Source organism: Bufo bufo, chromosome 3, assembly GCF_905171765.1.
Source record: "Bufo bufo chromosome 3, aBufBuf1.1, whole genome shotgun sequence".
In the NCBI taxonomy this organism is placed as follows: Eukaryota; Metazoa; Chordata; class Amphibia; order Anura; family Bufonidae; genus Bufo; species Bufo bufo.
In genome coordinates this window covers 48,773,944-48,797,519 of record NC_053391.1, presented here as the reverse complement: position 1 = coordinate 48,797,519, position 23,576 = coordinate 48,773,944, and the positions used below count along the sequence as shown (strand labels likewise).

At 41.6% G+C, this 23,576-nt stretch overlaps 1 protein-coding gene across 1 annotated transcript; it reads left to right on the top strand.

Annotated features, from left to right (window-relative positions):
- Window positions 1-22,606: 22,606 nt before the first annotated feature.
- OLIG1 (oligodendrocyte transcription factor 1) lies at window positions 22,607-23,302 on the top strand. The gene has a single exon (XM_040421767.1). It carries the CDS (start codon window positions 22,607-22,609, stop codon window positions 23,300-23,302), a length of 696 nt encoding a protein of 231 aa, XP_040277701.1.
- The last annotated feature ends 274 nt before the right edge of the window (window positions 23,303-23,576 follow it).

The following is a 23,576-nucleotide window of genomic DNA, read 5'->3' as shown; positions in this document are numbered from 1 at the left end:
TATGATTTCCCAAGAATAAAGGATCCCTCAATCAAGATCTTACCATAATCAATAAATGTTATTCATAATTGCAACGAGCAACATATGGAGCTATTTGCACTATATTCCCATTTTTCCCAAATATTTCCCTCTCCTAAAAACTATTCAGCATGATTCTAACCCTAAGAGATCTTGCACGACTATATCATTTCTGATAATAGTGATGATAACGTTGCACTTTAATGTGACAAAGAGGGCAACAGATGGCTGCAATGTCCCCGCTGCTGTGCCTGTGTTGGATTCTCGTTGCTGATCCTCCTAATGGGACAGATCATTGCCCCTGGGGACTGTAAGCTTTGTGTATCCTCTCCTCATCATTAGGAAGGAGCTTAAGATAAAAAAATAAAAAAAAGTCACATGACATCACCTAACACAGATCCTTGACTTGTGGTAGAGAAGACCAAAAAGGTTTGCAGATTTATTAGAGCAGACTGGATGTCATCGATCTACCATTATTATGTCCGGTTTCTGAAAGGAACCACTAAACACCATTTGATGTCAATCCCTTCTCAGGAATATCCTGCAAGTGGCTTGAAGAGACCTTCATCTGTTCGGGTGTCCACCCAGTTCTCAGTTTTGAAATGGTGGAAAGAAAACCTTAGATTTGGGTTTCCTCAGGCATATTTTGCAGACTGTGAAAGACAAATTTATACTCACTACCTGCTTGTTTAGAATTTCATAAAAATGGTTGTCTATCTTCATGTTATAGCAAGAAGAGTCGTCCAGTGTCTCGTCATGCCTACATGGCGTCATGCGAAGAAACCCAACCACTTGCAGAAGCTGGTGACCCTGCGTGAGAATTTTAGGAGATTTTGTAGAAAATTCAGGACTTTAATGCAGAAGATTGTGATGTCTAGAGGATAGAGATTGAGCTAAAACGTGCCACCATGAAGTATGAACTATGAACTTTGTACTACAGTCTCAGAGCCAATGTGACCATGCTCTAAGGCCTCCACCAGCTACTGGAATGGATGGGCTGCAGCATTCCTCTGATCCTCAAGTCTCTTTGACTCTCCTCAAGTAATAGACTTTCTTTGGTCTGTAGTCTCTGCTCCTCTCCAAGGCGGTAGAGACTGGGAACCAGTAGGAACAGATCACTACAACTTGACATCTAGCAACTGGTCATGATCTAAGTGTCTGGACCCAAATATTTTTAGAAGTTGGGTAGGGAACCTTTAAATATAAGCTTCCATAACAGGAGTACCAACAATGGTAATCTCTCAAGAATTGCATTTTTTTTGCAGAGGCACCATGTTTAACCATTATGAGGACACTAACTATGGTTTGATGGAGTCTTGCAGCCTCTAGCTAGGCGCATATAGAAAAGACATACCCACAATGCGATGAGTGTTTCCGTTTTCTTCTTTTATACCGGGATGCTTGTTAGGAAAGGGTCATGCACAGAAAAATATATGTTTCACGATGAAAAATCATTTGCATTGGACCAAAATATATTTTTCTTGGACAAGTTATTTCTGTGAAGGTTCTCATTCATCCAGGTCATGGTATATCAGTAGTAGGACTGGACTTGCATTTTCACTTGAAGGCGTTTCACTAGTCATCTGACTGGCTTTCTCGATTAGAATGACTTGTACAAGGAATCTCTGGCATAAAATAACAATTACTAGTATTTAATGTCAGAGATTCTTTGTACAAGTCATTCTACTTTAAAAAAAAAGCCAGTCCGGTGACTACCAAAACACCTTTAAGAGAAATTGCAACAAGTCCTGTTGCTCCGACTTATTACTACTGATATTCCTGCAAAATCATGGTAATACTGTTGATCTGAAATTGCTGCATTTCTACCAAAATTTCGCATATCTGCGGATTTTGTTGCCATTTTGTATAAATCGTAGCAGAAAATTGCAACAAATACTGAAAATTTAAAGGCGATAAAAACACATTGCAGTCATTTTGTGGTTTTTACTGCATTGCTTTCCAGAAAAGCCTCAACGTTTTGTGGCAAAAACCAGAGCAACTCTGCATGACCACAATGCTAAATCAGGGCAAAATGCTGCAGTTTTGAGTAAAATCAAACAGACATGTGAATAGCCTCTTAGACCCTGTTTTTGCTGTAGTTTTTTTTTATTTTATATTTGTTAAATAAGAGCAAACATATGAGCAGTTCATCTTTAGGGGCAATGAGATCTAATGGGGTCTATGCGTATTGAAGACTTTTTTTGCGGCAATAATTCATGTGTTCTGTGTTCCTTGTTTTATACTACATTATTGTGTAATAGAGATATGCTATAATACTGGAAAGGGGGTCAAATACTTTTCATATCAGTGTGTCTCCAAATAGACCATACATGAGATAGTAGATCAGTGTAGGCATCAGAAACAGAAGAAACAACTTTATCTTCTCATACATTTTAACTAGTCACCTTGAAATATTCCTCCAGATGACCTCGCTGGACCTCCTCCCACAGATGTCTTCTGTCTCCTCTACCCTACCAGCAAAGTCCTCAATGCGAACAGCACATGTGATTGTGAAAGTAAGAAGAGTCAGAGTCCAAAATCAGAGACGATCATTAATCACAGTGTCGCCCCCTGCAAAACCATGATGCACTTGGACAAGACCCAGCACAGACGGGTTTCTCTGAAGTATGAAGAGCAATTTCTAGACCCCTTCTGCATTTGTCAATACTATCAAATCAATCACTGTCACTGGACCTCCTCTCGGCTCAAGGTGATCACCCTGTTGTCAAATATACAAATTAGTCTAAGAAATTTTTGTTGAATGTACATGTACTTGATGTCAATCTTTGTAGCTTATTTTATCTGGCTTACAAAACCATTTAGAATACTAATGGAGGAGAAACCCTACTTTGACATTTCCATGAATTATATCACCGAAGCTAGTAAATGTACCCTTTAAAACGTCACTTTTAATTAAATATAGATAAAATAGAACCCACAAAAATGTAAACAAACAAATAATAATAGATGATAGGATCACTGGGACAAATGGCCCAATAGGACTAAACACAATAGTTTGAGGCAGATACAGGAAAGGTTACTGCTATGCGGTTACTCACGGTACCGTTGATAAGAAATGGAGCATCCACTCACGATACCATACATCTCAGGTGGAAAAATTTGGAACAGGATTGGCCCAGGATAGGGTCAGCTGTTCATCCTGGATATTCTTAGATGATAAAATGAAGTACCCCAGTTCTGGAGATGCAGCGATAAATGCAGCTGATATTATAGGACCAAGTAGGGCTGGACAATGAAATAACTGACGCTAACAGCCTATACTGTCCCTACCTAAAGCAGGGCAGAACCCCCTGGATAGGGGGAACTATCCTACCACAGACGTAGCCCCTAGAATTGGATTCTCTGCCTAGATATCCCATGCCAGGATGCCCAATACAAAAGAAAGTCCATGGGGTGGCCCAGTGACCAAATCTCCGGACGCGTTTCCCCAGCTATGATGCGAAGGTTCATCAGTAGCAAATAGCACGGTGGCTTAAAGATCTAGTTATTATTATTTGTTTACATTTTTGTGGGTTCTATTTTATCTATATTTAATTAAAAGTGACGTTTTAAAGAGTACATTTACTAGCTTCAGTGATATTGTTGTTCTAAATTCCCTATTGTATCTACATATGCAGTGATTTTATTTCTATGAATTTGTTTAATTTGAGAGCAACTACAAAGAGTGTCTAACTGTGGAGGACCCAGCAAATCCATGTATCACGTGGTTAGACCATTGACATTAGAGGCCATTGTGTAATGCTTAGTTTTGCCTATGGTGGTGCTACAGGGGAGATGAACACCTACTACCAGGCTCCCTGACAGATCACAAATGATCAGCTGGGATCCCAGCTGAGGGACAACCATCTAAAAGTTTATGATGTTGGGGGAAAGAAGATTCTGGCATGTTGGACATTATGTTGTATTCTGTTTCTACCCTAGACAAGTGTACATGAATATGGGAAATTTCTGGATACAAGATAACGTGTGTTGTAAGTTATCTATGTTCAATGGTTGGCTACCGTGTTTAACCCTTTTGTGACATCTGCTGTACATGTATGGCAGATGTTAAGAGGTTAAGAGGGCATCTGCTCAGGAATTGGTGAGTGGCAGCTATGTTACACAGCAGACAACCATGGGTGTTGTCCGTGATCAGAGATAACAACAGCATTTAACCCCTCAGATGCTGCGGTTGTTACTGGTGAAATCACAGGATGCCGATTGGTTGTCATGGTAGTCTGAAGCCCTGTGAAGGTTCCCAGGCCTGCTATGATAAAAATTTCTTATTAAGCCCTGCCTTCAGCAGGGCCTCAATGAGCAATAGTATGTTTGGAGAAAAAAGGGCACAGAAATTCAAGAAAAGGACACCTCTCCAGACATTAAAGGGTTTCTATCACCTGAAAAATGGGTATTAAGCTGGCAGACATTGGCGATGTGCTGATGTCAGCTGAACATAACTATATTAGAGCCTAAAGCCTTTACTGAGAAAAACAAACTTTTATAATATTGCACCTGCTCCTGGAGGCTCCGTTTGCCCACCTCTGTTCACACCCTTCTTCTCTTGATTGACAGGGCCAGGCAGCGCTGCTCTCCTCCTGCCGGCCCTGTCTGCAGTGTAAATCTCGCGCCATTCAGTATTCGGATGCTTGGCGGCTGCTGGCTTCCTCACTGCGCCTGCGCCGAATACTGAACGGTGCGAGATTTACAAAACGGAGCCTCCAGGAGCAGGTGCAATGCCCCCCCCCCCCCCCCCCCCCCCCGCTCCTAGAGGCTAATTAGCATATTATAAAAGTTTGTTTTTCTCAGTAAAGGCTTTAGGCAGTGAGATGGCACTAATATAGTTATGTTCAGCTGACATCAGCACATCGCTAATGTCAGCCAGCTTAATACCTATTTTTCAGGTGACAGAAACCCTTTAAGCATGGGGGTGGACCAATCATACAGAGAGCATTTCACAGGTAGAGGGGATTCAATAAAATTCCAGCAAATTTTGGAAGCAAACATAATAGCAACTGTAAAAAAAAAAAGCTGAAGTTGAAAAGAAGATGGCTTCTTCAAATAGATAATCATCTTAAACACACCTCAAAATCTACAATAGACTACAGTACCTCAAAAGGGGCAAGCTGAAGGTTTGACCATGGCCTTCACAGTCCCCTGATCTAAACATCATTGAAAATCTGTGGATAGACCTCAAAAGAGCAGTTCATGCAAGATGGACCAGGAATCCCAGAGAACTGGAAGACGTCTGTAAGGAAGAATCGAGGAAAATCCCTCAAACAAGAACTGAAAGACTCTTGGCTGGCTACAAAAAGTGCTTACAAGCTGTGATACTTGCCAAAGGGGTGCTACTAGGTACTAACCATGCAGGGTGCCCAAACTTTTGCTTCGGGCCCCTATCCTTGTTTGTCATTTTCAAAATGTAAAAGATGAAAATAAAAAAAATGGTCTCTGCTTAAAATACAAAGGAAATTTGTCATCTTTAAATTTTTGCCATTTGGAGATCATTTCATCTTCAACTTGCTGAAAGGGGTTGCCTCATCTCAGACAATGGGGGCATATCGCTAGGATATGCCCCCATTGTCTGATGGGTGCAGGTCCTACCCCTGGGACTCGCACCTATACAGAGAATGGAGCCCTGAAAGTGGTGGAGGATGCACTGCGCATGTGCAGCCGCTCTCCATTCATTTTCTATGGGGCCATCGAAAATAGCCGCAGAAGTGAATGGGAGCAGTGGCCCGTCATGTGCAGTGCGCTCCCATTTACTTCTATCACTAAGAGCGCTTGGTGGTGGCTGGACTGGAGTCCTCCAGCCACCACTTTGCAGGGCTCCATTCAGGAGATAGGTGCAGGATCCGCACCTATAAGATGATGGGGGTATACCCTAGCTATATGTCCCCATTGTCTGAGATTAGACAACCCCTTTAACTGTTTACAGTAACAGTAATTGTGACCAGGGGTGTCCAAACTTTTGCATGCTATCTATCTATCAGTCTATCTCATATACAGTACAGACCAAAAGTTTGGACACACCTTCTCATTCAAAGAGTTTTCTTTATTTTCATGACTATGAAAATTGTAGATTCACACTGAAGGCATCAAAACTATGAATTAACACATGTGGAATTATATACATAACAAACAAGTGTGAAACAACTGAAAATATGTCATATTCTAGGTTCTTCAAAGTAGCCACCTTTTGCTTTGATTACTGCTTTGCACACTCTTGGCATTCTCTTGATGAGCTTCAAGAGGTAGTCCCCTGAAATGGTTTTCACTTCACAGGTGTGCCCTGTCAGGTTTAATAAGTGGGATTTCTTGCCTTATAAATGGGGTTGGGACCATCAGTGGCATTGAGGAGAAGTCAGGTGGATACACAGCTGATAGTCCTACTGAATAGACTGTTAGAATTTGTATTATGGCAAGAAAAAAGCAGCTAAGTAAAGAAAAACGAGTGGCCATCATTACTTTAAGAAATGAAGGTCAGTCAGTCAGCCGAAAAATTGGGAAAACTTTGAAAGTAAGGGCTATTTGACCATGAAGGAGAGTGATGGGGTGCTGCGCCAGATGACCTGGCCTCCACAGTCACCGGACCTGAACCCAATCGAGATGGTTTGGGGTGAGCTGGACCGCAGAGTGAAGACAAAAGAGCCAACAAGTGCTAAGCATCTCTAGGAACTCCTTCAAGACTGTTGGAAGACCATTTCAGGGGACTACCTCTTGAAGCTCATCAAGAGAATGCCAAGAGTGTGCAAAGCAGTAATCAAAGCAAAAGGTGGCTACTTTGAAGAACCTAGAATATTACATATTTTCAGTTGTTTCACACTTGTTTGTTATGTATATAATTCCACATGTGTCAATTCATAGTTTTGATGCCTTCATAGTCATGAAAATAAAGAAAACTCTTTGAATGAGAAGGTGTGTCCAAACTTTTGGTCTGTACTGTATATATATCTGTCTAACCATCTATCTATCTATCTATCTATCTATCTATCTATCTATCTATTATCTATCTATCTAATCTCTCTAACTGCCCCTCTGCCCTGAGTTGTCATCTTTTGCCCGGTTCTCAGTCCTTGGATGCCACCTGGATCCTCATTCAGTTTCCCAGGCAGTTGTGTGGTGACAGCAATGCAGCTGCAGTCGGGTGCGATTCAGTGAAGTTTCCGCCCCATGACTGGGTCATCGTATTCATGTCACATAATCACTGGGGCTCTTCCTCTACAATGTTGCTATTTCCTAAAAGGCTGAAAATTCTAAAGAATGCGACAATAGCGAATGCTGTCCATTGTGAAAGTCCCATTTATATCTCATTTTATCAGTGCCACCAGTTTACTCAGTCAGTACTTTACTTGTCATATCTGGAATTTTAATAAAACCCAAAATAACCTTTTTATATAAGAATATAAAACAAGTCAATAATAAATCAGCAAGAAGATGACTGGATACTCACCACTGTAAGGTCTCCATGCCAAAACCACAATTTGCCCATGGGAGACTTTGATGGTCCACAATGCTGGTGATCAACTGTTTGTGGAATCGGTATGAATGATCAAGGCAGCAACATTTCAGACCAAACTGGCTAATAAAAAAATGGACTCCCATATAAAGAAAACATATAAAGAAGTGCAGAAAATGATAGGCTGCTCAGCTAAAATGATCGCAAATGCTTTAAAATGGCAACCAAAACCTGAAAGACGTGGAAGAAAAACTACCATTCGAATGGATAGAAGAATAGCCAAAATGGCAAGGACTCAGCCAACAATCAGCTCCAGGAAGATCAAAGAAGGTCTAAAGTTACCTGTGAGTACTGTTACAATTAGAAGACGCCTATGTGAAGCCAAGCTATCTGCAAGAAGCCCCCGCAAAGTCCCACTGTTGAAAAAAAGACACGTGCTGAGGAGGTTACAATTTGCCAAAGAGCACATTGACGGCCTAAAGAGACATTTTGTGGACTGATGAAAGTAAGATTGTTCTTTTTGGGTCTGGTGGCCGGAGACAGTTTGTCAGACGACCCTCAAACATTGAATTCAAGCCACAGTACACTGTGAATACAGTGAAGCATGGTGGCGCAAGCATCATGATATGGGGATGTTTCTCATACTAAGGTGTTGGGCCTATTTATCGCATAACAGGGATCATGGATCAGTTTGAATACATCAGAATACTTGAAGAGGTCATGCTGCCTTATGCTGAAGAGGAAATGCCCTTGAAATGGGTGTTCCAACAAGACAACGACCCCAAACACACCAGTAAACGTGCAACATCTTGGTTCCAGACCAACAAGATTGACGTTATGGAGTGGCCAGCCCAATCCCCGGATCTTAATCCAATAGAAAACTTGTGGGGTGACATCAAAAATGCAGTTTCTGAGGCAAAATCAAGAAATTGAGAAGAACTGTGGAATGTAGTCCAATCATCCTGGGCTGGAATACCTGTTCACAGGGGCCAGAAGTTAGTTGACTCCATGCAACACAGATTTACAGCAGTTCTCAGAAACAGCGGTTATACAGGGTGGGCCATTTATATGGATACACCTTAATAAAATGGTTGGTGATATTAACTTCCTGTTTGTTGCAAATTAGTATATATGAGGGGGGAAACTTTTCAAGATGGGTGGTGACCATGGCGGCAATTTTGAAGTCGGCCATTTTGAATCCAACTTTTGTTTTTTCAATAGGAAGAGGGTCATGTGACACATCAAACTTATTGGGAATTTTTACAAGAAAAACAATGGTGTGCTTGGTTTCAATGTAACTTTATTCTTTCATGAGTTATTTACAAGTTTCTGACCACTTATAAAATGTGTTCAATGTGCTTCCCATTGTGTTGGATTGTCAATGCAACCCTCTTCTCCCACTCTTCACACACTGATAGCAACACCGCAGGAGAAATGCTAGCACAGGCTTCCAGTATCCGTAGTTTCAGGTGCTGCACATCTCGTATCATCACAGCATAGACAATTGCCTTCAGATGACCCCAAAGATTAAAGTCTAAGGGGTCAGATCGGGAGACCTTGGGAGCCATTCAACTGGCCCACGACGACCAATCCACTTTCCAGGAAACTGTTCATCTAGGAATGCTTGGACCTGACACCGATAATGTGGTGGTGGGTGCACCATCTTGCTGGAAAAACTCAGGGAACGTGCCAGCTTCAGTGCATAAAGAGGGAAACACATCATCATGTAGCAATTTCGCTCATCCAGTGACCCCCTTAGACTTTTATCTTTGGGGTCATCTGAAGGCAATTGTCTATGCTGTGATGATACGAGATGTGCAGCACCTAAAACTACGGATACTGGAAGCCTGTGCTAGCATTTCTCCTGTGGTGTTGCTATCAGTGTGTGAAGAGTGGGAGAAGAGGGTTGCATTGACAATCCAACGCAATGGGCAGCACATTGAACACATTTTATAAGTGGTCAGAAACTTGTAAATAACTCATGAAAGAATAAAGTTACGTTAAAACCAAGCACACCATTGTTTTTCTTGTAAAATTCCCAATAAGTTTGATGTGTCACATGACCCTCTTCCTATTGAAAAAACAAAAGTTGGATTCAAAATGTCCGACTTCAAAATGGCCGCCATGGTCACCACCCATCTTGAAAAGTTTCCCCCCTCACATATACTAATGTGCCACAAACAGGAAGTTAATATCACCAACAATTCCCATTTTATTAAGGTGTATCCTTATAAATGGCCCACCCTGTACAACTAAATATTAGTGAAGTGATTGAAAGGAAAGAAAATCTTCAAACATTTTTCAGTTTATATAGTGAATGTTTGAGTTTGTAAAGAAGAATACAGACACTGCTATTTTTTGAACAGTCTAATATTCAATTTTTTTTAGAGGAACAACACACATTTGATATATTTTTCTTCATGTTTTGATTTGGAATAGAATATGTAGTGTTCCCAATGCATCTGTGTGTATGGAAATAAAAAGTATTAGAAGGATTTTGAGCTTTATTCACTTTTTTAAACACACTGCTATTATTTTGAACAGAACTGTACATGAGATCATTTTTCTCACAGAAAGTAAATTACAAAAGTGAATAGTTTTTCATGATGAATTATATTAAAATAACATTTCATGGTGGCACAACTCTTTTAATGGGAAATTCACCTCAGGAAGGCCCTCTCACATCATCGGTCAGTGTTTCATAGCCTGCTCATCTTTTTCCATAACTCTGACCATCTCTTGCTGCAGCATTCAGGAGGGAAATCATCAGAGGGGCCCGTTCTAGGGATAGGTGCAGATCCAAGAGGTGGAACCCATATTTATCAGACATTTCTAGTAAATGGAAGAAAACTCCCTTTTATATTAAAGCTGACCTGTGACCAGCTAGTGGCCACAAGTCCAAATTCTGATAACCCTGGGAATTGTTGATTTTTTTGCTTCTGTTGGACATACGTTTCCCCTACAGGAGGAATGTGGTATTGCACGCTGCACTCAAAAAGAATGGATAGCCATGTAATACACGTAAGGTACACATTTACCAGAGCAGCGCTCTCGCTACAATACTTGGCATCATAGTTTTTATGACTTAAAGGCTATGTACACTTTTGGAGGCAATTTTTTTAATTATTGCATTGTACTCATTTTGAGCTGAAAATCCTTTTTTCAATTGGTCTTTATTAAAAATATGGCGTCCTTTTTTCTGTACAGAGCTGACATACTCTACTAGCAGCCTGTCTTTTCCGTCAGTTGTGGAGCTGAAGGGCTCCTTACCTTTGCCCTCTGACATTATAAACACTCATTATAGCTCAGTTCTTATCTTCTGATAGGAATGTGTCTTAAATAAGTGTTTATGACCTTTTCAGTAGTTTAGAGATAAGGTTTATTAGATGACCGGCACAAAGTGAAAGCGGAATGCTCACAGCTAGAAAAACTGTTTATCCTTTGTGACAGAATGGCTCAATATTTTTATTAAAGGATTTCTGTCACCACAATTATCCCTATTAATTTGCATATAATAAAACGTTTAATTGCACAAAAACGGGGGCATACCCAAGAAAAAGAATAGCACAGTTAGATTCAGCTGACATTTGCACATGTATAATGTCAGCCTGTTTAATAGGGATAATTGTAGTGACAGAAACCCTTTAAAGACCAATTGAAAATATGATTTTTAGTCAAAAATGAGTAAAATTATAAATAAAATTTGCCTCCAAAGGTGTACATAGCCTTTAAAGCTGCTGGGTAATGATGATGATGAGTAGTAATTGTAGTAGTTGTATTATGGTTACCGATGCTATATATTTACCATGTCTGCTATGGCTTTTATTGGCTCTTCTAGCATTTGGTCATTTTCCTATTTGTGTGGCCAAAATTGGACTTTAATCCCGTCGTCCGTTCCTCACACCGAGTGGCCTGATCAGCCTGTGTGTGGCCGGCTTAACCCTATCTGGGTCCTGCTGGGTATATTTTAGCATATCCCTTCCTTTATTCATATGCTCTCTCTCTCACTGTAGTGGAAATCCTGCCTTAAACCACCTCCACAGCCGTTTTTCCACAATGATGTATTACTATTAGTTTTACAGATTTTCGTTGCTTTCTTACCTCTGATCTATTATCTTGTGTTTGCATTTGCTCCATCGCAGATAAATGGACTGTGGTCGTGTTCAATGCACATAAGATGCAAAAAAAAAAAGTCTTGTTCTTAGCACAACTTGTCTTGTTTGCAGTTGCCCCGGGGCATAAAACACGATTGTGGAGGACTAATTAGATATTCGCTATGATAGTGTGAGCGACATATGTCTATTCAGTAGAGCGGAGGCCGGGGTCTGCCACATGCGTGAATGTTTGGCCATAGGGAGGCAAAGGCAGAGCAAGTGCAAGTTCTCCCAAGGACCTGTAGCCCCCCCAACAGCTTTAAGACAATCGCTCTGCCTTCAGCAATTGGTCACGGTTTATTAGTAGCCTATAAACTACTCGTCTGCTGCAGGGGACAAGTGGTTAATAGGACGTGTCACCGGCAACTGTCAGACCATACAGATCAGGAGCAGGGATGATAATCGAGATGATAACTTAACATTCGTAATCTTTTCCTTTTAGCTGCAGATCAGCGCTTCTTTATGTCTTCTGCACAATGCTTTTCTGCTTCTAGTGGAGAAAGAGGCAGTAACACATTTTGTCCTGCGGGGGCAGTGCAGCGAAGCAGCCTAGGCATGGATGGAAGTGTGAATTTAAAGAGCCTCTGTCAGCATGATCAATTAAATTAAATGGCTTGTGGTGGACATGGAGCCCTTTTACATATTTTGTGCTGTGGCCCAAGAGCTTCAAGTTATGCCACTTAGAACTCAATTGTGATCTAAGTTTTATTCAACAGAACCACGAGAGGGTCTGGAAATGCCATAAATGTCTGATTGATGTGGGTTCCATCTCCAGAACTGTCAAGCATGCTCAACTGCTTCCATGACTCACATGGAAGTGAATGGACACCTCAGTGGACTCGTGTGGCCACCTTTCTATTCATTCATTCTCCACTTGGATGAGGTGGCCAAAAGGGCTGGGGCTTATAGAAACCCAGTTCTGGAGATAGCAGTGGATCCCAGAGGTCGGACCTGCATCTGTCAGACATTTATGGCATATAATGTGGGTATGTATGCCATAATTGTGTAAGGTTAAAATGCCCCTTTTCTGGGATTACTATGGTTTTTAATAGATATGCTCATATAGTCACTTACCTCATGTACATCTTCCCGATGCTTTTATTTTGCCAATTTGGACTCTCCTTATCCGTTTTATCCATGTAAACCAATCCCTCTGGTTTGTTTACATCCTGTATGTAGCACTTCCTGCTCCTGTATCCAACCAAACCCATGATGCACCTCTCCTTCCTCTACCACAGCTCCAGCACCGCCTCTAACAATGCTCAGCTAGTTTATAGCTCCTCCCACCCAGCTGAATCTAACAACGCCTAGCTAGTTTATAGCTCCTCCAACCTAAGTAGCTACATAGACACTCCCCTATCACTGCCCCTAACAACGCCCAGCTAGTTTATAGCTCCTCCCACTCAGCTAGTTACATAGACACTCCTCTATCACTGCTTCGCCCATAGACATAACATCACAGGAAATAAGAAAGAACTGCATGGACAAGGTCATGTGACCACAGCCCAGAAAGGAAGATAGGTGTGATAAAGGTAAAAGAAATACATTACACAATTACAGAGACCTTTGCAACACCCTTTATTACCAGCGTCTAGGGTATCCCTTACCCTTTAACAGGTTTTTACGATATATGTCCCTCTGATAGAGAAATTTGTTGTGACACCAGTTGCCTTTCAGCTACGAGGACATGGAGTCCACTTTAGGATGGAATAAGTGTTGATACCCAGGTGCAGGATTGCCAGAGTGGTGTAGAGTGACCTACAATCTCCCTGCAGGTGCTGTATGCATGTGTCACGGTGCTCCTACCTGCATATCCTTGGATCCCAGATGTGGTCGGATGAAGCAGTGCAAAAAGGTTTAACAGTTGAAGGATTTGTCCAGACTTGTATTAACATTGAACACAGCTTTACTTGGCATAAACTTTCATCAGGAAACAATCTTCCAACTTTATCTTGGTTATCAGCAGGTTTTGGCATGTAGTTTTGGCAGGCAAACACTCTCAGCTCTGCTACATCTGAACTCTCTCAGCTCTGCTACATTGGCTGGGTTAAATAGGAACTTTTCCTCTTCTGCTGTAACTGTAATTTAGCTGTATGTAGTCTGTCTCTTACTGTAATCCTAGGAACTTCTTCCTGGCTTCAAGCTTACTTAGCTTGGCTTTAGGCAATTCAAGCCCAGGAGGGGACATGTAACCATTTAGAACTCAAGGAGGGGAAGCCTAGACTGCCTTCACTAACTAAACCTCCTCCCTCTCTAGAGAGGGCTGGAAGGGAACCAGAAGGTTCCTCTCCAGGGAAACTAGCTCTGCCACTGTTGCTGCCATCTGTTGGTGAACCAGGCACATTACACTTAAACAATCATTTGCAAGGAAATATAAATACACATATTGCAGGAAATGGCAATAAATACATACGATGACACACAATGCACCAATAAAGATAGTGGGGGCCCAAAAGAAGTGGTAATGCCACTCTGGGATATTACACCTTCATAAAATAATTATTTTATAGGATGTTGATGCAAAGTGGAAAATCCCTTTAAGGCCATGTAAAACCAGCCTACCACATGAATAAATTTGTACTATTACGTGATATGGAAGGTAGAAATCCCAAGTATACAGCGTGCTCCGTAATCTCCTCTTCATTAACTATAAAGGCTCAGTTTCAGAGGTTGTTCCTCTGTCTGTACTGGCTGTCCTCAAATCATCCTCGCTATTGGGGATCTGTTCTGCATACATAAATGTAGCAGAGATGAATTTGTCATTTAGGTAGTTTCTTTCTCCCTACCACAGATAACATTGGAATAGCATGGCACATGGTAAAGATAGATAGATAGATAGATAGATAGATAGATAGATAGATAGATAGATAGATATTTTATATATCCATTCCTGAACATTGAAATTGCAACACGAAGTCATGGAATTGCAACACGAAGTCATGGAATTATGAAAATCACAGAATCGATAGACATGTAGAGTAGGGAGTTCCTGGCCACCAAAGTTAGAGACAAGACCTGTTTGGTGTACTGATGAAAATATAGGCCAAAACTGAAGCCCTATCTATGAAAACACTATTCCTGAGAGTAGAAAACTGCCAGAAAGCAATCTTGCTAAGTATGTTCCCCCTAGGGTAGAAAGTGCAGAATTTTTACAGAAGGTAGAGGACCAATTTAAGCTTGTGCTGGGCAGACAGTAAGGTAAATGAACGTTTATGGCAATAGACTTTACTGCATATGGAAAGGGTTATTTGTCTCTGGCGCCCATCACTTCTGAGACAACCTTTGGGAAAACCCTACTTTGTGATATATCTCAGAACTGCGCCTACTGCTTGCCTCTGTACTACAACCTCCATCATCTACTCAGTAAAGAAAAATGTTATTGATTATAATCAAAACGTGCCTGGTCATTGCCTCCGCCATCCACCAGTGCTTTCGGCTTATGGAAAAACCACAGATAACATTGGAATAGCATGGCACACGGTAAAGATAGATAGATATGAAATATATAGATAGATATACAGTAGATACAAGCTATGTTATAATGCATTTACAATATAAGCTCTGCTACATCTTTAAACTGAAAAGTGATGTGGAACTGATAGCGTTAAAAATGCTGCTCGCTACCAAAATTACTGCAGCTCTTCAAAAAGGATCCTTATATAAAAATATGACCTTTTAACCCTTTCCGTTCCAGATTTCCAGGGAACAAGCAGATGATGTGTCGACCTCTGAACCTGCCACATGCTTTCTATATGGAGAGAAGGGAAGAGCAAGTGCAAGTTCTCCCAAGGACTTATGGCCCCCGAACAGCTTTAGGACAATCGCTCTGCCTTCAGCCATTGGTCACGGTTTATTAGTAGCCTATAAAGCAGTCATCTGCTGCAGGGGACGAGATGTTAATGGGACTGGTTAGAGACGTCACCTGCCACCTCTAGACCCTACCGGGGACGAACAATGGGGATAATCATGACAATGACAAAATGTATAGAATGTCTCCTTTCAAGTGCAAAGCAGGGTTTCTTTCCTTCGCTCCGCAAGCATGAAAAGAGACAGCTAGAAGATCACCCGAGACCCCCCCTCCAAGTACATCACAATTCATAACTGTATGCCTTGTGTTGTGTAGTCTGATGTTCTCTTTTATCAGCCACGTCAGGCTGAGGAGAAGCTGGCTGCAGTGTTCTTCAATGGGATGGTTCAGGAACTGGGCTATTATCTTCCATAAAATTACATAATGTGATTTAAATGCTATGGACACCTTCGGGGCAATTTTTATGATTGTATTTTATTCATTTTTGGCAAAAAAAATAATCATTTTTCAATTGGTCTTTACTAAAAATGTTCAGCCGTTTATGAGATACAAGGGTTAAAGGGTTATGTGAAGCCTTTTCTCTGATCTCCTGACCTCATAAACACTCAATTAAGCCATATTCTTATCTGTTTGGGTTTAGCTCTAATGAGCTGTTTCTGAGGTCAGGAGATCACATGAGCTGTCAGCTGACGGGACTAAGAAGTGATACTCTGCAAACAGACTGATTTTTAACGGCTGAAAATGTTTAATAAAGATCAATTGAAAAACACTTTTTAGCCCAAAATGAGTAAAATGCAATCACCAAAAAATTGCCCTGAAGGTGTCCATAGCCTTTAAATGGGTTGTCCAGAGTTATAAAAACATGGCTACTTTCTTCCAAAAACAGCAGCACCCCTGTCCACAGGTTGTTGGTGGTATTGCAGCTCTGTTCCTTTGACTCCAACGGAGGTGAGCTGCAATACCAGACACCATCCATGGACAGGGGTGCTGCTGTTTGTGGTTGAATGCAGCCATGTTCTTCTAATTGTGGACAACCCCTTTAAAAGGGACGAACATCTAATCACAAACCAATCAGAATCGCCTACCTGTTGTCAAAATGGCACGTAAAAATCTAGAAGAGTTTATTGCATAGTAATGTGTGATCATCTTGTCCTACTGGATTTGAAGGAATCTACTAAGTGCATAGATTTTTCAATCATTGGTAATAATTAGTGATGAGCGAATTGTGGATAAATTCGATTCGCCGCAAAGCCGAATTTCTTTGTGAAATCCAAACAAAAGTGAATTGATAGTGTAAAAAACTGAAATAGTGTAAAAACGCCATCTTGCTTGAAGATCTCGGCCAAAATCCCGTGCGCAGTGACGTATGATGTCATCACGAGCCACGTGAGATTTTGAGTCAGACCTTCAAGCAAGATGGTGTTGCAAGCAAATGGATCAGGTATGTTTATTTTTGTTTGTTTTTTAATTATACATTCTCTAGTTAGTACAAAAGTTATGCATGCTGTAATTATCAGGGTGAAAACATCTGTGTCTGGTCTGGAAATCCAATACTGTTCACACAGAGCAGTCTGTCTTGTAGTTTTTGGATATACTGAGCATATTTTTTGTACCACATAAAAGATACATTTTTTGTACCTTTATTTGACCAATTTTAAACAGATGATTTTTTACAATTATTAAGATTTTAGTTCAGGAAAATATCCACAAATTAGGAGATAACTATTGGTGGCCCAACACCCCACAAGGACCAGCCTTACACCTCTCCATGGGTTGTGTCCACTATGGCAGCTCAGCTTCATTGAAGTGAATGGGGCAGAACTGCAATACCACACGCAACCTTTCGACAGGTGTGGTGCTGTTTTTGGAAAAACAAAAAGCAGCCATATTTTTTCCGATTCTGGACAACCCCTTTAAATGACTTTTATTGTAGTTCGTAAGTGTGCATGTTTGTGTTACCTAATGTTCCTAACTCCAAAAGGGCTCCTACACCCTTGAAATTGGTCTAGCGTTTTTGTTTTTTTCAAATCACATACAAAAAAAGGCCATAGACACAAAAAACACCCAAATTTAAAAAGAAATTCACTTGAAAAAAAATACCATATCTGTGTTCTGCATTTCATAATTAGCACAGACTTTTGGTTAATGTCTGGATTTGGATTTGGTATTTTTTCCTACAAATAAACACATCAAAAACACACAAAAAATGTCATTATAAGCTATGTTTAAGAGGGTTATCCAACCCCTGAAATGCTGCACCATACGCCTGGGCCCCTCACACATAATATAATTACCTTACCCCCAGGCACCCATGTCGCTCCTAGTCCCCGCTCTTGGTCCCCTTTAATTCAGCCTTAGGGCTCCTGCAGACAAATTTTTGGTACTGGCTAAAAAAAAAATAACTTGATCAGCGCTTTTTGACGTACTTTTGATGCATTTTTGTCCTTATAGTGTGTTTTAGCACCTGGCATCTTTTTATGTTTTTTTTGCGGAAAGTATGTGCCCCCTATAATGTAATTTTCTCCGTAGAGCAGCATGAGGAAAAAGTATTGGCAAAAAATAAGCGCCATTAGAAATGCCATTAAAAAAAGCTGACAAACATGGCATGTGCATTTCGTGAAACAAAGAAAAAAAAATGGACGTCTGTGCGAGAAAAACACTGGACTCAATGTAAGCTGAAATTTGAAAAAATGAAACTTACCCTTAAAAAAACACACCTCACGGGTGAAAAAACAACAACAAAAAAAAGCCTGTTTGTCCTATTTCCCGTAGACTTCCTTGGAATATCTGAGGCCTTATGCAAACGAACGCATTTTTCTTCCGTGTCCGTTCTGTTTTTTTATGCGGACCGTATACGGAACCATTCATTTCAATGGGTCCGCAAAAAAAAAGGAAGTTACTCCGTGTGCATTCCGTTTCCGTATGTCTGTTCCGCAAAAGAATAGAACATGTCCTATTATTGTCCACATTACGGACAAGGATAGGACTGTTCTATTAGAGGCCAGCTGTTCCGTTCCGCAAAAAACGAAATCCATATTTTTTGCGGATCCATTTTTTGCGGACCACAAAATACATACGGTCGTGTGCATCAAGCCTGAAGCTGCTATATTTTTTTTTTTTCTCCCTAAAAAGCAACCACCAGAAAAAAAACTATGGCTGGTGTCACACGTGCCCTTTTTTTAATGAAAAATAGCATGTTTTCCGTAGAAGTTTTTCATGGTAGAATATACAAATAAAGTAAAATAAAATGCTGTACATTGTATAGCGGCTCACCCTCTTGAATGGGACTAAGTTGCGCCTAAGTCATGTGAGCTATGAACGTGACGTCACTGGCCTAGGAAGAGGTCACGGTGCTTACAGCTTTTTCAAATAGCTAATCAGCGGGGTGACAGGAGTTGGACCCCCTTTGATCTGATATTTTTGACCTGTCCTGAGGATTGGTCAACAATATTTTACTCCTGGAAAATGCATTTAAAGGTGTTTTTTGACATTTTAATGTTAATGACCTATCCTCACCCCGCCGATCAGCTGTTTGTGGAGGCTGTGGCGCTCCATTGAGCTCTGCGGCCTCCTCGCAGCTGACCAAGCACAGCGCCGTACATTGTTTAGTGGCTCTGCTTGGTATTGCAGCTCAGTCCCATTCACTTGGATGAGACTGAGCGGCGACTAGGCAACGTGAATGATGAACGTGACGTCACATGGCCTAGGTTCCATATGACGCGTTTCGGCTCACACATGTTTGAAAAAGTCTCCCGAACGCGTCACATGTAACCTTGAAATGTGACAAAAAAATTTACTGCTATTTGAAGAGCAACAGCAAGTGCTGGTCTTACTATTACAGTGATTTGGGGATGCCTTCCCTAGACACGAGCAACGCAGAATCCAATCGGAGTGCCAACTGTTTTCTCATCAAAATCATATGGCCTAGGAAGAGGCCGCAGTGCTCACCATGGCCTCTTCAAACATCTGATAGGTCCGGGGAGCTGGGAGTTGGACTCCAACTGATCTGATATTAAAGGCCTACCCTGAGGACAGGGCATTAATATTTTACTCCTGGAAGACCCCTTTTATAATAGATGCCTGGTACATACCAGTTGGTGGTGCTGGGTGAGCCTCTGGTGTCTTGCACATCACAGCGACATATCCAAAGGGGTGATTTGCCCATTATATGTTACCCAGATGGGGAAATTATGCAATTGACCATTGTGGGGACATCAGCAAAAAATCTGCTCACTACATAGACCCCATTTTTTTCGCCCCGACAGAATGGTTTAAGGGGAAGCCATCCAGATCCAACATGTCACAATGCACCCTCTTTTCTTCAGCAGGTGTCCTGCAGAGTAGCCAACAGTAACTCAATAAGACACATTTATTACCTTTGTAACTTTCTATATAGCTCATTGTCCGTCTTCTTCTGGAAAGTAGGAGGCAGAAGGATGAGCCTTCAGCATCTCTATTCCCCTTTCTCCCATTCATCGCTCTGTGCCAGTGCATTTGCTCTGTTTGTTCCCGCTATGGCTTACTTTCCTGTTACACTCTGCCCATTCATTTGGCAAATGTGCCACCGGATGGTCAGATTGAGATCATGGAAATGACTTCAGAGACACTTTTGTTTTTCTTTCCTCCTCCCTTATGTCTTTGAGCGCTCCTAGCCATGTGTCAGGATGAAAGGATCCATTTTATGGGTTTGGATCCAAAATGTCCAACGGCCAGTGAGCCTCCTCACTTCTTTTCAGGTTGATTGAAGCACCAAGGGTAAGCTGCCAACTTCTCTGGCTCTCTTTTTGAACGGCTCCATCACAGGGGGCTTTGTGCGTTCAATGGCCCGCAGGCCTACAAGCAAATTGTTCCATGTATAAGAGTCTTTAGAAAACAGGAGTCCTATCTCAAATAATATCGACTTTGGGTATGTGAAATGTTCAGCATTATATGGTATCCAAAGATAGGGGATAGCGATAAAATGTATTCTGAGGATGGTAGAAGAAGTGCACAGAAGTGGCAGATATAAAGGGCCACCCTGGTTGTAACTACTGTATATAAGTAGGTCTATGGGTTAAAGGGTTATTCCTACCTGATGGTATATCACTAGGATATGACATCTCCAACCACTGGGACTTCCATTAATCCTGAGAAAGAAGAGGCTGCAGCGCTCACGTAGTGCTGCACTACCTCCAATGCAGGAAACCGCAGCCAGTCCTGTTTACTTGAATGGCGCCCTGCACTGAGGGTTTCTAGGGTGCCACCATGCAGGGAAGAGCTACAAGAACTCTGAAGCCCCTTTATTCCCAGGATTGGTGAGGATTGGACCTCCTACTCGATCATAAAGCATTGGTATATGCTAGTAACATGCAATCACTTTATAAGATGGGAATTCCCTTTTAAAGTGATCCCCCAATTCAGAGTATAAATACCTGGTGTCCTACTTATCAATGCTGACACGGTCTTTCCCATTTTCAGACCCCTCTTCATGTGTGTAAAATGGCCACTAAATTCTCAGACCACCAAAGTATTCTTGAGTAGTCTGAGACACTCGCCCTGCTCTTAGATGGACCAGTGCTGATGACATCCCAGACTCCCAAAGCACACTGTAGATATGGTAGTCCGAGAATTTTTCAGCCATTTGACATATATGATGAGGGGAATGGTAATGGATTGAACCATGGCAGCCTGAGCATGGAGGCCCAAAGTGGTGTCTCCTGGTTAGGGATTAGTCACAGTGGTCACAGTCGTCAGAAAGAGGAATGGCCACAGATGTGGGATGACTGGCAGGCCCAATGACCAGGCCACAGATAAGGCCTAAGACGATGACTATGTGAGAACCAGGTCCCCTACAGAAAAGACAGTTAGGGTTAGTGTTGCCAGGGTGAAGAGGAGTAATGCCCCAGGCAGATGTTAGAGACTGCAAATGAGTGGAGACCATGAATGAGGCACATGGGGCCTGAAGATCTAACATCTCCCCTGGAGCAGTAGTTTTGGGACTATCACTACTCATGGACAGTAAATAAGGACTGACTCTGCCTTTGAGTGTGAACCACCAAGTGTACTGTGCCTCCAAGAGACTTGTAAATATATTGACACAATGTTTGCTCAAGTACGGCACAGTTTCGTAGAGTGAACGAATCTATATATTGTACAGTGGTGTTTATTGTGTGCTGCAAGGGCCTTTTCATATCTCTGCCTCGTTTCCTCACCATCTTTTAAGGTGTGCCCCTGCCTTCCACCTTCAGGTGCATTTATTTGCTTGAATCAAATGTTCAGGACTAGAATTTACCAAATTATAGCTTTATATTATACTGGCAGAGGTGTAGAATTTTGTTGATGGTGGCAGATATTACTATTAGGGAACTCTGAATTAAAGGGGTTGTTTCATCACAGATAACTTTTCTCGGTTTGTCGGAGGAAGCTGCAGCGACCAATGCAGGGGAAATATGGTATAATAGTTAATACATGGACAGCTCAAGTCTGCATAGTAAAGTAGGTTTTTCTTGTCTCAAAAGTGATGGGTGCCAGAGGCAAATAACCCTTTTCACATGCAGTAAAGTCTATTGCCATAAACATGCATTTAACTTACTGTCTGTCCAGCACGAGTCTATCTATCTATCTATTTATCTATCATCATCTATTGAATATCTATCTATTATCGATCGATATCTATATTTATCTTCCTAATATCTATTTTTCTGTTTATCTATAATCTATCTATCCAATATCTATTTGTCTGTGTATTTATCTATCATTCTCCCTATCTTTCCATCCGCAGTACATACCGTATTTATTTCATTTATTTATATCTAGCTATCTTTAGGAATGTTGATGCCTGGACCCTTAGGACAATAGGCATCCAGTTAATAAGATGTACTAAGTATATAGTGCATTATAAATGTTCCCTCCATTCTGCAGTCAGCGCTGTAGATATTTCCTATGCAGCCTTCAGCTCGGTGCTCATTCTAAAGCCGTGGCAGCCAATTGCAGCTTTTCTCAGTGTCTGACTCCGGCATGGGCTGTCTTTTCCTCTACTTTATCAATGACAAATTGAGAACAAGTCAGATAGAGATTTTCACAATCGCTTTCCCCTGAACATCTTGAAGAATTCCTCAGCCTTCCTGCTGGTGAGATGTTTCTTAGATACATCTAAGCTCATAGATCAGTGTGGACGCAGAGATCCATAGTATGCAGATCTGCAGGTTCATAGAAAACAGAGAGAAGATGTTGAGACATTGTCCAGGTGACATGCCAGGTGGCAAAGTTACCCAAGAACATTCTTCTGTTTGCAGGCACTCTCCTTCTCTTTTAACCATGAATGAGGGCAAAGACAAGATGCTGTCCACTGTTAACATGCACAGATGTGGAAGACCAAACAGGGACATGAAAGAAGAGCAGCAGCAGCTGAGGAAGAAGATAAACAGCAGGGAAAGGAAGAGAATGCAAGACCTCAACCTTGCCATGGACGCTTTACGAGAAGTCATCATGCCCTACTCTGCAACTCATTGCCAGAGCTCACCAGGGCGAAAACTGTCTAAGATTGCCACCCTACTGCTAGCCAGGAACTACATACTGTTACTGGGGAGTTCTCTACAAGAACTGCGGAGGATCCTTGGGGACATAAGTGGCCCTGGACCCAGGCTGCTGCTGGCAGGCTTGCCTTTATTTGCTGCCCCAGGATCCGTATTCTTCTCACCAAGCTCCAGTGGGAACGGTGGAGACCCTCAACGGTCTAGCAAGTTACACTCACTCTCACTGGAGGAACAGCAATGCTCAGCATTCAGTGTGCCAGGGGGGAGTAGTCTTTGTACCTGCACCGTCTGCAGATTTTCTCACTTTATTCCAACCAGCCTCAACATAAAAACCATACAGTTATCCAAATGAAGTCAAGGGCGTGAAAGACGCCATTGCTCACACGTGCAAACTGGTATTTATTGCAGAGGCAGATGCCACCTGTGAGCCTTCTGGCAGTGCCAATGTATCGTCAGTCCAAGACCTGGATATTGAAGCGGATGCTTACACTATACCCAGTATCGGCATTGGTGTCGGTTAAAGGGGTATTTCGCTTTCCGCAAGTAAAGATTATTCAATGTGCAATGAAAAATTATACAGCTTGCTAATCTACTTTAATTGCTGTTTTCAAGATCTCTGCCTGCTG

Bases quoted from the DNA above. Each gene is read 5' to 3' on its own strand.
- OLIG1 (XM_040421767.1), top strand. From the start codon at position 22,607: ATGCAGATCTGCAGGTTCATAGAAAACAGAGAGAAGATGTTGAGACAT.